At 42.7% G+C, this 15,873-nt stretch overlaps 1 protein-coding gene across 2 annotated transcripts in view; it reads left to right on the top strand.

The window, feature by feature from the left end:
- The window catches only part of UBE3C (ubiquitin protein ligase E3C), a 114,795-nt gene that overhangs the window by 60,752 nt on the left and 38,170 nt on the right, over window positions 1–15,873 (top strand). For both annotated transcript variants that reach the window (XM_060107472.1, XM_060107471.1), the window contains exons 14-17: window positions 6,679–6,783; window positions 8,804–8,891; window positions 9,218–9,315; window positions 10,322–10,454. In XM_060107472.1, coding sequence (XP_059963455.1) covers window positions 6,679–6,783; window positions 8,804–8,891; window positions 9,218–9,315; window positions 10,322–10,454 — 424 coding nt within the window. The remainder of the gene's footprint in view (window positions 1–6,678; window positions 6,784–8,803; window positions 8,892–9,217; window positions 9,316–10,321; window positions 10,455–15,873) is intronic.

Below are 15,873 nucleotides of genomic sequence, written 5' to 3' on the forward strand. Positions count from 1 at the left end.
ACCCAGAAACGTCTGAATTTAATAATGCTGTATAAGGTGTTTTTCCCCTGGTCCTATTTTATTTTGCTTAACCATTAAATGAAAATTTTGTAGTGAATTTTTTCTTATGCCTCAAAATGACTCATTACTACTTTATTAAGGATTGAGGATTTTTTGTTGTTGCTTTTTTAAAGAATTAGGGTAAAAGTTCACCTTTTTTGGAGCAGGATTGTTTTAGGTTTGAAATTGAGTTGTTATAAAGATCTTCTGAGTTTAGAACAGACTTGTTTGAAGACAAGTTTCTGAATGAGATTCCTGTTCTTTGAAAAAGATTTTTTTGTTTGTACTGCCTGCTGCTGAGCTGAGCCCACAAAACAAAACAAAACAAAATCAAGGCAAGTCTTTGAAAGGATTCGGCTGCTATTAGTTTTTCTTTTAAGAAAAAATTATCCTTAATATGAAATAATACGAATTTAACCCTCAGTGGTTGCTGTGTTTCAGACAATATTCTAAGGGCTTTACATATATTAGTTCATGTAAAGCGGTAGCTCTGTGAGGAGGATACTATAATCATCCCCATTTCACAGATGCGGTCACATAGCTATAGTAGATGATGGAGGCAGCATGTGAACTCAGCTGCTCCTCTCCATTGTCCCCCTGAAAAGTATGAAAGTAAACGTTCAGCATTTTATATATATTTCAGTGTCAACTTTTAGCTGAAGGATTCAAGGTAGAATCAACCAAAGAAAGTAGGAGCATTTTGCCAATGACTTCCTGCCTTCTGTTGATTTTGACAGAGTTGCACATGATGAGAGCCGACTCCTTCAACCACCAACCATTTTCATTTTTCAGCCTCCTGATGGTCCGCTCAGACTAATTTCTGAGAGAGGCCCTGGGGGCTGGTCACAGAACATAGACTTTTAAGTGGATGGAGTCATCTTTCTTTGTCACTGTAAGAATTGAGGTCAGTTTCCGAGCCCTGCATTGACACTACTAAAACAGTTGATGCATTTATCAAATTTATAAACTCCTCTTGAAGTGTAATTTACAGCTATAATCGCTTTAGCCCTGTGAGGCGATGGGAGCTCCTGTTTGATTTGCCTTTGTGTGCAGCTGCCAAACTGAACTGGAGCCGCCTGAAAGGAGGGACCGGGAGGGAGGCCTGGCACCTGCCTTACGTGCGTGCACTGGACAGACAGACAGGGCTGCAGTACAAGGGAGTTTCACTTTCCTGGTGGTTGGTTTGCATTTTTCAGTTTTGAAAAGACTCTAAAAAAGTAAACCATGAAAGCCACAGCAATGCCTCGTTGTAACGGAAACGCGCTGCTGTTAACCGTCCGTGTCGGCCAGGGAGGCGAACCCCGGCTCCCTTTGAGGTGGCAGAGCCGCCCCGTGTCCTTCTCTGTGTTTGACGTCAAGAAGTAAGTTTGTAGTGTTCTAAACATGCTGCAGAAGACTGACTTTTAAAATAGACCAACTGTAACAAATAGTCACGTTGACAGCAGGAGTCCTTACACGTACTGACTTTCATAGGCTAGCGTGTCATTCCTGTCAGGTATTTAGACACCCACGGTGTTTATCCGAGAACACTGGCTCCACCCTGTGCTGGGGAATCATAAATGAGGTCGGACAGAGTCCCTGTTCTTTGAGTATCACTATATAATGAAAAAGAGAAACTTTCAACTGATGATGTTGAGCTAGAACAAAGCTAAGAGTATGCAGGATGGAAAAAAGAACTGCTAAAGTCATTCTAAACTTTGAATTACACTAGGAAAATCATCATTCTGGCCTTTTATGTGATGATCTTAAGAGCTGGTACTTTACTGGTTTTTCTTGTATTTCATTTTTTAAAAATATTTATTTATTTATTTATTTTTTGGTTGCGTTGGGTCTTTGTTGCTGCGCGTGGGCTTTCTCTAGTTGCGGCAAGCAGGGGCCACTCTTCATTGCGGTGCGCGGGCTTCTCATTTGCGGTGGCTTCTCTTGTTGCGGAGCGCGGGCTCTAGGCCTGCGGGCTTCAGTAGTTGTGGTGTGTGGGCTTAGTCACTCCGTGGCATATGGGATCTTCCCGGACCAGGGCTCGAACTCGTGTCCTTTGCATTGGCAGGAGGATTCTTAACCAGGGAAGCCCTGTATTTCATTTTTACATATTCTTCATTATGAAATCAAAATCTAAAAAATTCTTTATTTTATATTTATCACATCACACATTTACCACACTTAGGTACCCATAAATTATGTGCTGTGTCCTATGCTTTGTTTTGAAGTTTTAAAATAATTACCTAAGATGTTTGAATTTACATAACCAGATTTAAGATAAAAAGAGATTATTACAGTTGCCTTTCAAAATTTGGACTATATGTATTTTTGTTGTTGCAATAATAAAGCACATATCAGTGATCTCCATTCAGAAATATCATAGTTGAACATCCGTTGCTTTAAGTCATCATCAGATATATTATTATTTATATATATAAATTTATTCTAAGATGTAATATATGTAATGCTTAAGATTATTTCCCTAAGTTCATTAGTCAGGATTTTCTTGTGATCATCATAGCCAGTGAAGTTTCATACATACAGTAATCTTGTGAAATAGTGCGTGTTAATTTAAAATCTTTAACTTGGACCATTGTCAGGTGTGATTTTTATGAGTCATCTGTGTGTTTCTAATCAGTCATCTGCTTGGTCCTTTTAACATTGGGGTTAAGGGAAACCTGCTTGTAGGTGTCACCTGTTCTGTTTTTTGTTGTTTTTCTTTTGTCTGCGTGGCTTGTGGGATCTTAGCTCCCCGACCAGGGATTGAACCCTGGCCCTCAGCAGTGAAAGTGCAGAGTCCCAATCCCTGGACTACTAGGGAATTCCCTGGTATCACCTGTTCTTTACTTCAGTGGTGAATAATCAAACACGCCTAACAGTTTTGTGCATTTCTGAGTATTTGCTTCAATAATTTTGTTAGTTTTTGAGTATGAAAGTTTAGATCCAGCGTGGAAGAAGATGACATGGGAGACAAGAGTTAAACATATCACGTAAAATATACTACTACTATATTTATAACCGTTAAAGTCTGCCAAAACTGTGTATTGAGTGAGGTGCATGTAGTTATCCCGGTGTCTGCTTGTTTGCTGTTTTATTTCATATTTCTTAACACACTGGTTCTCAAGTCTCACTGTGTTTCACGACCTCTTAGGGATCAGTTAACAGTTATTGACGGGCTCACCTCAGGTGAACTAAGTTCCAGTTGCTGTTGTTGGTGCCCGTTGGGGTGTTTGTCAGCAGGAGGTTCTGAAATGCAGCTGGGTTGACCCACAGGCCTGACTGTGCGGTGAATTCCCTTCGGGCAGGTATTAGTAACCTCTGATCTCAGTTTGCAGACTTGCACCCCAGGACTGAAGTTAATCCTGCCGGTCTCTTGGTGCTGGTCCTGTCTTCTGTAGTAGACATGTCTGTGCGAGGAGATTTGATAAAATTAACTGAAAAAGAAACTGTCTTTTGATCTCAACACTGGGCGTCTGTATTGATCCAATGTAAAATCGTTACTTCAATTTTCTTTACCTGTGACATTCTTTCGTCAGTTTACGTGGTTTTTTAAGGTTACCTATGTAAACTTTGCTTTTTCAGTACTAAATATTTCTAGCAGTTTGTGATACTGAAAATGAATGCAGAGAAAGGGAATGTGTTTAAAGGTGTTCTGCAATCACAGAATGGATCCAGTTAAAATTTTCATGGTTACTTAAAGTTTGTATTTTTCTCTAAAACTTAGAAGAAAAATAGTTTAAAGGAGAAGAATGTTCTTAGGGGATCTGACATTTCTAAAATATTTGGGGAATTGGTGCAGGGCTCATATTGCCAGATTTAACACAGAAAATATGTGTCACCCAGTTAAATTTGGATTTCAGATAAACAACAAATGCATTTTAGATACAAGTATGTCCTGTGCAATATTTTGGATACACTTATGCTTTTTAAAAATCAATATTTGAGACATACTTTGAATAAAGCAATATTTGGGTCATATTTATACTAAAGAATTCATTTGACGTTTATCTGGAATTCATCTTTGTCTAGGTGTCCTGTAGTTTCTCTGGCAGTCCTATTTAGGGCTCGTCTTCAAGTTTTCTTTCCTGTCAGCTTTAGTTTGTTAGGATATGCTTTTTCCACAGTGCCTTCTGTTGACATCCCTTCCTTGCCGTATCTCAGGCCCACATCACTTTGTACCTTCTGCTTTCCTCCTTTCTCCCCCCACCGCTCATGCCTCCCTTCCCACGTCTCTCTTTCTCTCCTATATTTTTGAAAGAGGATCAGTGATACTAGGATAGGACATTTTATGTTACTTCTTTTTCATATTTAGAATATGAAAATATGAAAGGGAATGCCATATACTGAAACTTTATAATGTTTAATTTCACAGTAATTTAAAAGAGGAATGTAAATTATGGCATTAATTACCTCTTAGGTAGTTTGATAATGTTTGTGACCTATAGAAAAGAAATGTCCTCATCAGCATAGATTGGATCGTGGTGAATACCAGGAGGTGGATGACAGCTTGCTCCTGGGGGTTAGGCAGCTGTGAACTTGAGCGTGTGCAGTGGGGATGGTGTCAAGAGTCTGGGGGATGTATGAGAGCCATAAGTTAATGGGTGCAATTAAGCAAACACACATAAGTGTTTGTCAGAAAGCACGTCTTTTGTCAACAGTTTTGGTGTGTTGTGGGTAAATTTCAGCACAATGTCTATTAAATCCAAATTTACTCAAAATACCGATGTAATTGGTTAGGTAAAAGGAGAGATAAGACATAATGTGCGTCCTGCCACAAGACTGTACTTTACTCTCCACTGTTGGAAGAGCATCCGTTGGTGCGATCTGTGTGGACCCGACTGAATTTGTCCCAGACCCAGAGAGCACGTGGAATGAACTTACTGGGATCTCGTCTTTTCTTCTGAAGAGCAGTACCGGGAGACTTCCCGGAGTTGGTGCCGTAGGTCAATGGCCTTACTCTGTTTATGACAAGCGGTTAACCAGGTAGAACCAAAGACTAGGCCTTTCTCAGTCTACCCCAGCTGCACTTAAAATCAGTCATCGTAAAACACTGCATGTGTGTAACCTGACCCCTGAGCAACTGACTGCTTACCTGTGCTAGTTTCTGCTGATTCAAAAAGGACAGTACCATAGTATTCCAATAGGCTTTAAAATACCACAAGGTAGACATCACAGCTAAATTGGCACGATATATCCACCAGTGTACAAGCCGTGTTCTAGATCTTGAGAGGTTTTTGCTAATGTGGTTTTGTCTGGATGGCCACACCGCTCAAGCATTACTTTTTCTCTGTCACTGGGCAGATCATCCAACCGGTGTTGGTGTCGTAGTGGCCTGAGATATCAACCAAGGACCCTTTCTTACCCACTTGCGTTGGACACACAATGACATTTCCTAGTTCTTTATTCAAATTATATTTTACTGAATTAGAGGCAATGTGTACAGAAAGCCTGGCTGACTTTTTCAGAAAATACCATCGTAGTCATTAACTTCATAGTAGTTGTCTGATCAACTCCTGGTTGTAAAGGTTTAAAACTTTGGTTTTAAAACTTTGTGTTGGTTTATCTTTGTTTGTTACAAAACACATTTCTATTTAATGTATAACTTCATGTCTTTTTTAAATAGACAGTACCATTAAGATCTCTTTAATCGTACATCACAGAATTTATTATACAATTGTCCATCATCAGGTACCTACTAGGTTTCTAGGTAGGTACTTGGGTTCTGTGCATGGGGGGGCTTACCGCACAGCCAGAGAGGGGCCGGTGCTCACCGGGAAGACAGCAGTGAAGGACTAGGCTATGGTAATGCGGAGGGGGCGGGGGTAGCCAGAGCGCGTGGGGAGGCTTTCTGAAGGATGGTACTCTGAGTTTGCATGGAATTGCACTGGGACGCAGACCTAATTCCAGAGGCTTGCGTAAGGGAAATACTGAAATCGTCTTTCTTTTTGGAAGGTTGACAGGTGTGTCTAGGACACTGCTTCCCACCCCCCACCCCTCCCCTGCTGCCAGCAGCCTTGAGTAGAGTGTTTTTCAGAAAAATAAGAAATGTGTTTTACCTTAGGGAAATTGCTGTACTTGGAGATGTCTTTTTTTTTTTTTTTTTTTTTCCCGGTATGCGGGCCTCTCACTGTTGTGGCCCCTCCCGTTGCGGAGCACAGGCTCCGGATGCGCAGGCCCAGCGGTCATGGCTCACGGGCCCAGCCGCTCCGCGGCATATGGGATCCTCCCAGACCGGGGCACGAACCCGTATCCCCTGCATCGGCAGGCGGACTCCCAACCACTGCGCCACCAGGGAGGCCCGGAGATGTCTTTTATTATAGCTCAAATGGGTTAATACATTTCCCCATCTGTGTTTTAAAACTTAATTACTGCCTCCCTTGCAGTTTTTAAGAAATCAGCCCTTGCACACATTTGTGTTAGTAATTTTTCTCTCTTTGCCGGTAGATGTTAACTGCTTTGTACCTAAAACTAACTCCTGTAATCACAGAACGAGGCGCTTTTCTGCAGACAGACCTGGTGGCGGTGTAGCCAGCCCTTCACCACGGGAGCCCGGGTCCTCGGACATGGAGGTGAAGCGGTACCGTGGCCTCTCACTCCTGACCGGAAGTGTTGCCGTAGTTCCCGAGCCTGTGTGTGACATGTTCCTGTTCTTCCTCTCAGGTTATCACCAACCTGGTGAAAATGTTGAAGTCCAGAGACGCGAGGAGAAATTTTTGTCCTCCCAATCACTGGCTGTCAGAGCAAGAAGATATTAAAGCAGATAAGGTGTTACTTTTAAATATTTTTCATTAAACGTATTTTTTCAGCTTTTATCTTTTGGGGGAGAAGAATAAATCCTTTAAAGTTGTTTAACTTATTATGTAACTAAATATTAACAGTAAACTTTTGTGTTACTAACTCTTGGGTCACCTAGTGGAACGTAGAGCAATATCATTGGCTTCCACATGCATCCTGCATTTGTTGTTAATCCTAATTTGCTCTTAACCACAAAGTATATTGAAGGATAACGGGGATTTGGGGGGTTGAAAAAAATTTTTGCTTTTATTGTTATTTTCAGCATATATTTAGTACTTAAGAGATGGAACTTATTTCTGGTTTTCTAAAGGGACAGAGAGAAATTTGAATATTACTAAGATCTAAAGTAGATTAAATAGTATAATCTATTTCAAAATAAATTAAGATAACATTAACAAAGGACATGAGGTGTTTTCATTGTTGTTTGTCAGAGAAACGCATGACTGGATTCATCTCAGAAACTTGAGGCTGAGGGCAGAGGGTGGTGGGTACGGAGGAAACAAGATCACAGAGATGTTAAAGAAAACGGGTGTTTTAGAAGCATCGCTTTGTCCGCATGAAGTATTGTCTCTTTGAGTTAAGCATGTGGCTTGAGCTCTGCCCACTGGCCAGGCTGAGATGCTGTGGCAGGTCCTGTAGCAGTGCAAGCCTCTGGGGCCCATGTTGGGGTTTCTGAGCATTTCCCACCGAAAAGAAAGGGTCCTCGGCACAGTGGTTCGTGGCAGGCCCAGGGAAGAAGTGCGTGAGACGGTGGCATGTTCTTTCACCTGAGAGCGGGGGCCACGGGAGATCGTGTGAGGGCCGGGGGCCGTCTCAGAGGGCTTCAGCAGCCGGAGGTGGAGGCGAGCGCCCGCAGAGTAGGCGCAGAGGACTAGCCGTCAGGCGTGTTTGAACCTGTGAGTTCAGGAGGATGCTGAACAGAAGGGCTTCGTCAGCCGTCCTTGTGGGACGCAGAGGAAGCACCCTCGTTGTAAATACTGGTGGGAAGAAGGCAGCAGTCACGCCTTCAGCCTGCCTCTCCTTTATGAGCTGTTCGTGGGCTAACCATGGAGTCGACGCTGTGAGAGCCTTCTCGACGTGGAAGTGTTCCAGCTGACAGTACGTGAAGAAGGTGTCTAGCCTGCCTGCTCTGATGAAGTGCAAGTACAGTGGAGACGTGGGCCGGAGGCCTGGGAGACGAGGGTCTGTGCTGCTGCTGTGCTCCAGGGAGACTGTCAGCTGAGCCAAGCAGTGTGTCTGGTGCCCGTTGACAGTTGACTGCTATTTTCCCACAAGTTCTCGCTCTTATCGCTGACCTGCGACCAACAGTGCTGAGCACGCATGCCTCTCGAGGAGAGAACACCGTCCACCTCGGAAGTGTTTCTCCCGGAGACCAAGCCTGGTGAAACTTCCAGATGTAACGACAAATTTATAGGAAATGGAGGGGCTAGAAGTACATGTTGACACCATGATGCTGCAATTAGCAAAATCCACACGATGGGGAAGATAACAGGACAAATGCTTCTGCTTCCTCATCAAAGTCACAAGGGCAGAAATAAGGGCCGAAGGGACCTGACAGATGAAAAGGATTCAGAGACAGTATACTATACCAGCCTTATTTGGATGCTCAATCAGACAATTTTTTAAAAAATTATGAGAGTAAATATTTGGTAATAGTGAGAAATTAACTTTTTAAGGGTGATGTGGTTTTCTTCATAAAGCAGTCATATTATGATGATTTACTATGTCCAGATATTACACATCGTTAACTAGAACAAGTAGAGATTTCCCTGGAATGTATTTAGAAAAAATAATTACAGTGTAAAAGTGTAAAAGAGCAGCCAGCATAGGAGAGAGGTTATGAAAAGGTCCCCTGAAAAGGATAGGAGATGGAAGAGAGGGATGTAGCTAAATAAATGTGAAACACTGATGCAGCTTGAATGAGGCAAGGTAGAAGTGTGTGCTGGGACACAGGGAAGGGCTGACTAAGCAGGGTGTCTGGTCCCCACAGGTCACCCAGCTCTACGTCCCGGCGTCCAGAAGCGCTTGGAGGTTCAGGCGAATGGGGCGGATTGGCCCCCTGCGGTCCACCCTGGACGGTGAGCTCCCTGGGGCCTCCCCACTCTTATAACTCGAGTTTACTGAGGTGGAATTCACATACTGTGAAGTTCGCTCTTTAGTCTACTGGGCTGTGATTTTTGACTGTGATCAGCCAGGTAGAGGAGTTTCATCGTTCCAGAAAACACCTCATTCCTTGGTAGCCAGCTCCTTACCCTGGCCCCTGGCAACCACAGGTTAGGTTTTTGTCCCTGTATATAGTTCAGCTTTTTCCAGAGTGTCTTTAAATTGAACCATGCACAGTGTAGCCTTGTGAGTCTGGAAAGGAAGGTACACACAGTAACGAAGGTCTTAAACTGTGTTGCAGTAGGTCTGGAGTCCCCGCCACTGTCTGTGTCTGAGGAAAGACAGCTCGCCATCCTAACAGAGTTGCCCTTTGTGGTTCCATTTGAGGAGCGAGTAAAGGTATGGAATTTGGTTTCTTTCCCTGTGTTTTGTGGTTATTTATATCATCTCAGAGTTAAAAAGTAACACCAGGCTTCCCTGGTGGTGCAGTGGTTGAGAGTCTGCCTGCCGATGCAGGGGACACGGGTTCGTGCCCCAGTCAGGGAGGATCCCACATGCCGTGGAGCAGCTGGGCCCGTGAGCCATGGCCGCTGAGCCTGCGCGTCTAGAGCCTGTGCTCCGCAACGGGAGAGGCCACAACGGTGAGAGGTCCGTGTACCGCAAAAAAAAAAAAAAAGTAACACCAATGGAAAAAATCTCTAAAGTTGCCTAGTGCCTATCTGATTAAATAATTTATGTTTTTCTCATTAGATTGTTAATAGTTGACCATGATTTATAAAAGCATAATCCAATCAAATACCTCTTGAAAAAATGTTTTGTTTGTATTCACCAACTTATTTAGCAATTTCTAAAAACTACACTTCCGGCTTCAAGAGAGTGTTTTTTAGGTCTGCCCAGTCTTTTCACAGGATGAACATTTAAAGCTATTGACATTTCTTCATTAAAACACATACACACTCACATATACACATGGTGTTGCATAATTCCTGAGTGCCCTCTACTGGATTTTTAGCATAAAAAAATTACTTGAATTTTATCACTATAGAGATATTCCTACTAATATTAATGTACAGCTTTCCAAAGCTACTCTTCTTCCCTCCACCATCTGGAGTTTTATAAAAGGTTTCCAAAAGGAAATATTAAAAATATGACATACCATGGGATTTTTAAAATTTGTTGTGAAGTGGGGAAAAGGAACAATATTACAAATATATAAATACTGGACGTTTACTGATAAGGCATAAAATCAGTATCTGGTACCTTGGCCTTTAAAATTTGTTTCCGAGTTTATGGAGATACAAAAGTTAAAGTTAAGATTTATTTAGCAGTTTTTTCTTTTGGTTGCTTATGTTTATAACGAAAAATCTGTTGTTTTCAAGTAACCTTATAATTTCCCCTCTGTTAGATCTTTCAAAGGTTGATTTATGCAGATAAGCAAGAAGTTCAAGGAGATGGTCCATTTCTGGATGGAATTAATGTCACAATAAGAAGAAATTATATTTATGAAGATGCTTATGACAAACTTTCCCCAGAAAATGGTATATATAATTCTCTCTGTATGTGTACATATGGCAGGGGGAGGCTGGGGGATTATAGAAAAAGGTGATCATTTAACAATTAGTGTTGATTGTCTTGTTCTGTAATGACTGTTCAAAACAAATGTAGGTCAAATTTGGGGGGTGTATATTATCAAATAATAATTCTAAGATTAACAAATAATTATTGCTACAGAAGCCTTTCAAATATTGATTTGTTTTTTAAGGCAAAAAGCTCTTCTTTCCCCCAAATGTCTGTCTCTAAAAGTTAGTTGACAAAAAAGCTATGATTCTAAAAATGTCGTATATAAGAGTCTATTTATGTAAACATCATAAATTGTAAGCCAAGTTAAATACACTAATATAAACACCATTGCAATCCAAATTTCTTTATCAAAGGTTAAGTGTGCTTCAATGACACTGCTATTAGATAAAAGAGAATTATATTGTAACAATAATTTGGACAGCATTTAGAGCTCAGTGACACATTTTGTCTTATGTTAATCTTTGACACCCAATGTTAAAAGTTTTAGTATTATTAATACATATATTAATAATTTTAACTTCAGGATATGGTATCCATGATATTACATTAAATCAGTGTTACATCAATGCAGGTATTAAAAACGAAAGCCTGGCAGGCTCCAGCTCACGTCTTTGGGAGGTGCTGGCAGGTTGTCAGATACAGAATAACGGTTGCCTTTTCTTCCAGGGGAGTAATTTCATTTTCTTCTTCTAGGAAAGCAAAACCTCTCATTTTGAATACTTTTCTTTCTTCTTAAAGAGCTAATTTTGTCATATTGTGGAACAGTGGAGGAACGCTAACGTCACTTGCTCCCTTACTCTGTTCCAGGTTTCGTGTGCAGCATTTTTGTCTTTAACCCAACTTAGTTTTGTCGTTTAATCTGTGCCATTGCCCTCTGAGGTCAAGTATCACAGACTGAGACAGAGTTTTAACTCAAGTCTGACACAGGCTGTGAGCTCTCCCCTATACCAGGTTACTGTTGCCTAGGACGTTGTGTTTTCAAAGCTTTTTGTACGAGTGGGGCAGAAATCAGGTATTCTGACACCTAGTCTAAGATATTTTGGGGGGAAAAAAAAGTTCTCCCTCCTTTGGGATCTACAGTCCTTCATAATCAATTATAGTAGCTGTTGTATTGTGTTATGTGTTACTGTGTTAGCAGTTTCTGTGTCTGTGTCTCCCACTTGACTGAGGCCCTCACGGTATAAGATGGGATCCTGAATCCTTGTTCAGCCCACCCAGGTAGCTAGTGCTCAGTAGATGTTTGTTGAATTTGTGATTGAAAACAAGAAAGACAAGAGCTCTAACGGAGTCATAAGTTGGCAGACGGCTGGCAGAGTGTTCAGAGAAGAGCTGAGATATGCTTGATGCTGGAGGGCTTCCTCAGATGCAGGGCGGGAGCCAGGTCTTGGGAGCCGTGTCTCCCAGGCTGGGTCACCGCGAAGGGCGTGGACGTGCACAGCTGACCCGGTTCTGCACTTGGTGGACTTGGGCTTCCTGCAGGTCCCGCTCCCTGCAGGCTAGTGTATGTCCGTGAGCTCTTCAGCCAAAATGAGAACATGTGCTTGCAGCGATTTTCAGTTAACTTTGTGTCATGGAGATTGAGATGTTACTGCTCAGTGACAATAAGCCCCAAATTTCCCAATGAATCCTTAAGCTTTAAAATGCTGTAAAAGTTAATCGCACTCCAGCTCTCTAGTTGTGCAGGCTGATCATCTCATTGAGTTTAAAGATTTTGGAAAAATCTTACAATATTTATGTGACAATGCCTCAAATCTTTACAAGTGTTCTCTCAGTCAGGCCTTCTTCATAAGAATTTTTAAACCATATGTCAAAATTGTTTGGTATTTTGCTATGCAAATTGTAAAATTAAATATCATCTCAGAATGTTTAATTTACTTATGGAAAATTGGTTTGAAGTGCTTCGTTGACTGATCATTTACATATAATCAGTTAATAGGACTATTCCATACATCATCTAGTCATTAAAGCAAATCCATTTTTTATGGGTTCTTGTATCTCATATCACCTCAGAACAGTTTTCTAAAGTGTGGGTTTCACCCCATCTGGCAAGTGAACTGACCTGGTGGAGCTCAGAGCAGTTGAGGGACTTCTTTTTGCAGTAGGGAGCGAAGCAAGCAGAGTGACACGGGTCCTGGCGCGGTGATGCCACCACGCACGCTCTTTCCACCGTGCCACCACCCGGCAGCGGTTTACCTGGGTGAGAGCGTGGGTCGAATGTTCATTTCTCCTTGTGGCGACTCTGGAGGAGGGACCGTATTTGCTCCCAGGAGTGTTGTGAGGGTCGTCGTCACAGTGAGCTCTTGGCGTCGTCCAGTGTCTGGGCTGAGATGTGCTAGAGCTGACTCTGAGCTGTTCTGGACTCCATCCCTGAGGGCCTCACCTGTGCTCTTGGGTGTTGGTCAGTGGGATTCTGTTTTGCTTCATGGGCAGGGTTTATTACATTGTTTTTCTGAAGAAGAAGTGATAATAGGGTAAAATCAAAGGACAGTTGACCCTTGAACAATGCAGGTTTGAACGGTGCGGGTCCACTTATGCAGATTTTTTTCGAGAAATATATTGCCACACTTTTTGGAGATTTATAACAATTAGAAAAAACGTGCAGATAAACCACGTAACCTAGAAATACTGAAAAAATTAAGAAAAAGGTATGTCATGAGTGCATAAAATATACGTATTGATAGATACTAGTCTGTTTGTTTTATCATTTACTGTCAGAAGCATACACAGACCTATTATAAGAAGTTAAAGTTTATCAAAACGTACAGAAACCCTTGTAGAAGGCGTGTGGCGCCCTTCACAGTTAGGAGAAATGTAAACAAACGTGCAGGTGCCTGTAGCGCACGCTGTCCTGCTTTAATGATCTCTTAGCCGCCTCTTGTTGCTCCGGCGCTGAGTTCAGTGTGCTGTGGACCCCCTTGAGACAAGCGTGACCCTCATCACCTCCGCCTGAGCACGTCCCCTCCAGGACACCGCGAATCCAGTAAACAGTGATCGCTCGCGGTTCTTGTGTGTCTTCCCTTGTGTCTAGTGCAACCCTGTGAACCTTGACTGACACCAGGGGCCAGCACAAAGTGCTGCCAGTGATGCTGGACGTGCTCCCAGGAAGCCGAGAAAAGGCACGACGTGACGAGAAAGTGTTGGGCTGTTTGACGTGTACCTGCAGCTCTGGTTACTGCCACGTCAAGACAAATGAATCCACCGTGAGGACCGTTGTAAAAACAAGAAATTAGAAAAGGAAATTTGTGAAGCTGTGGCAGCAGCTACACCAGCAGGCACAGAAACCTTGTCCTCTCTGTGACATACCTTTTTAATCTCATATTGAAAACGCGTGCGGGATTGCTGTAAGAAAGGCGTATCTATGGACTCTAATATGATTTGAGAAAAAGTAGTCTTTACATATGACAACTTTTTTTTCTATGCATGTTTTATTCTCTAAATGTTTAATTTCCAATGACATTGATGTCATTGGAAATTAGTAAGAAACTGATTTTTTTTCATAACATAATACTTTAAGTTTACATATTTTATTTATACAAAAGCCAGATGTGTTTTCAGTTAATTTACTTTTTCTAAAAAATTTTCAAACTCAGAAAATATATCCATATGTTTTGTTAAAGGTTTGCATTTCCCTTACATACTTTCAAATTTACTTTCTCTTACTGGTCGTAAAAAAAGAATAAACCATCTAATAACCATGTTGCTTTAAAAATTGTTAAGAGTTTTCAGGAGAGCCTTAAAATTGTCAAGAGAGCCCTAAAATTTATTTCCAGTTTGTTCAGAATAGTGTGTTATACTGCTACTTCGTATCTTATATGACAACTTAAAGCAAAAGGAAGGTGAAGGATCAAAAGCTGAAGAATTTAATGCCAGCAAAGGATGTTTTGATAATTTTAGGAAGAAGTGTGGCTTTAAACTTGTCAAGATAACAGCAGAAGCAGCATCTGCCCACCAACAGGCAGCAGACGAGCTCCCAGACGCTGTTAAGAAAATCGTTGAAGAAAAGGGACATCTGCCTGAACAGGTTTTTAATGCAGGCAAAAGTGCCCCATTCTGGGGAAAAACTGCCACCGAGGACATTTTTTCGTAAGGAAGAGAAGTGAGCACCAGCACTTAAGCAGGAGGGGACAGGAGTGCAGTTGGGTGTGTGGTCAGGACTGCCCTCATCTATAACGCTGCTCACCCCAGCCTCTAGGGGAAAGATGAACACCAGCTGTCTGTCTTTTGGTTGGACAACAAGGAGCCCTGGGCAGTGAGAGCCCTTGTTCTGGATTGGTTCCATCAATGCCTTGTCCTGGACGTCAGGAAGCACCTTGTTGATGAGGGATGGCCTTTACAGTTCTTTTGATACTGGCAGTGCCCTTAGCCACCCAGAAGCCTGTGAGTTCAGCACGGAAGGCGTGGCAGTGGTCTGCTGGCGCACAAAACACATCGCTAACTCAGCCTCCAGATCAGGGGGCCACAGGGACCTTTCAGGCTCGTTACACATGGTGCTCCGTGGAAAGGCTCGTCAACGTGATGTCAGAGAACCCAGCAGAGAGAACGTCGTGAGAGTCTGGGAGGGTGCTACCGTTGATGATGCCATAGCTGTTATCGAAAGAGCCCTGAACGCCACCGAGCCAGAAACAGTACAGTCCTGCTGGGGAAAAGTGTCCAGATGCTGTGTGTGACTTCACAGGATTTACGTCAGAGCCAATCAAGGAAATCATGAAAGAGATTGTAAATATGGTAAAAAGGGTGGGGTGAAGGCTTTCAAAATACGGATCTTGGAGAAAAAAGGCAAGAGCTAGTAGGCACCAGGTGAGAGGAGCTGACAGAAGACGAAGGGGTGGAGATGAGAGCCTCTGAACCGCAGCCAACGGCGAGGACAAGATGCAGAGGAAGAGCACCTGCAGCGGGCTGACGGCAGGCCACCTGGCAGCAGGGTTCTGACTGTTCAGCGTCGCTCCTGACGTTTACACCTTGGACCCTTCTGTGATAGGGGCACTGGAACTAAAGCAAACAGTGCCAGAAGGATTGGTACCGTCTAGAAACAGTTCTAGAGAAATAAAAGCAAAAAAGTCAGGCAGAAATTATGATCTGTTCCCGTAAAGTTACACCAAACGCGCCCGCCCCTCCTGCCTCCCCTTCCACCTCCCCCACCCCTGCCACGGCCTCCTCCTCGGCCTAATCAGCGTGAGGACGAGGAGGAGGAAGGCCTTTGTGATGATCCACGTCCACTTCTCAGTGAGTAATCAGCACGCTGCACAGTGAACAACTTAGCTGTTGTGTATGTGGGTGTCTTCCTGGGAAAGTCTAAGAACCGTGTGAGACATTTCTGTGTCATCATCATCGTCACCCAGGTGTTCATCGTGCAGACACACCATCGTGTGCAGAACT

The sequence above is a fragment of the Mesoplodon densirostris genome, chromosome 9, assembly GCF_025265405.1.
Source record: "Mesoplodon densirostris isolate mMesDen1 chromosome 9, mMesDen1 primary haplotype, whole genome shotgun sequence".
NCBI lineage: Eukaryota > Metazoa > Chordata > Mammalia > Artiodactyla > Ziphiidae > Mesoplodon > Mesoplodon densirostris.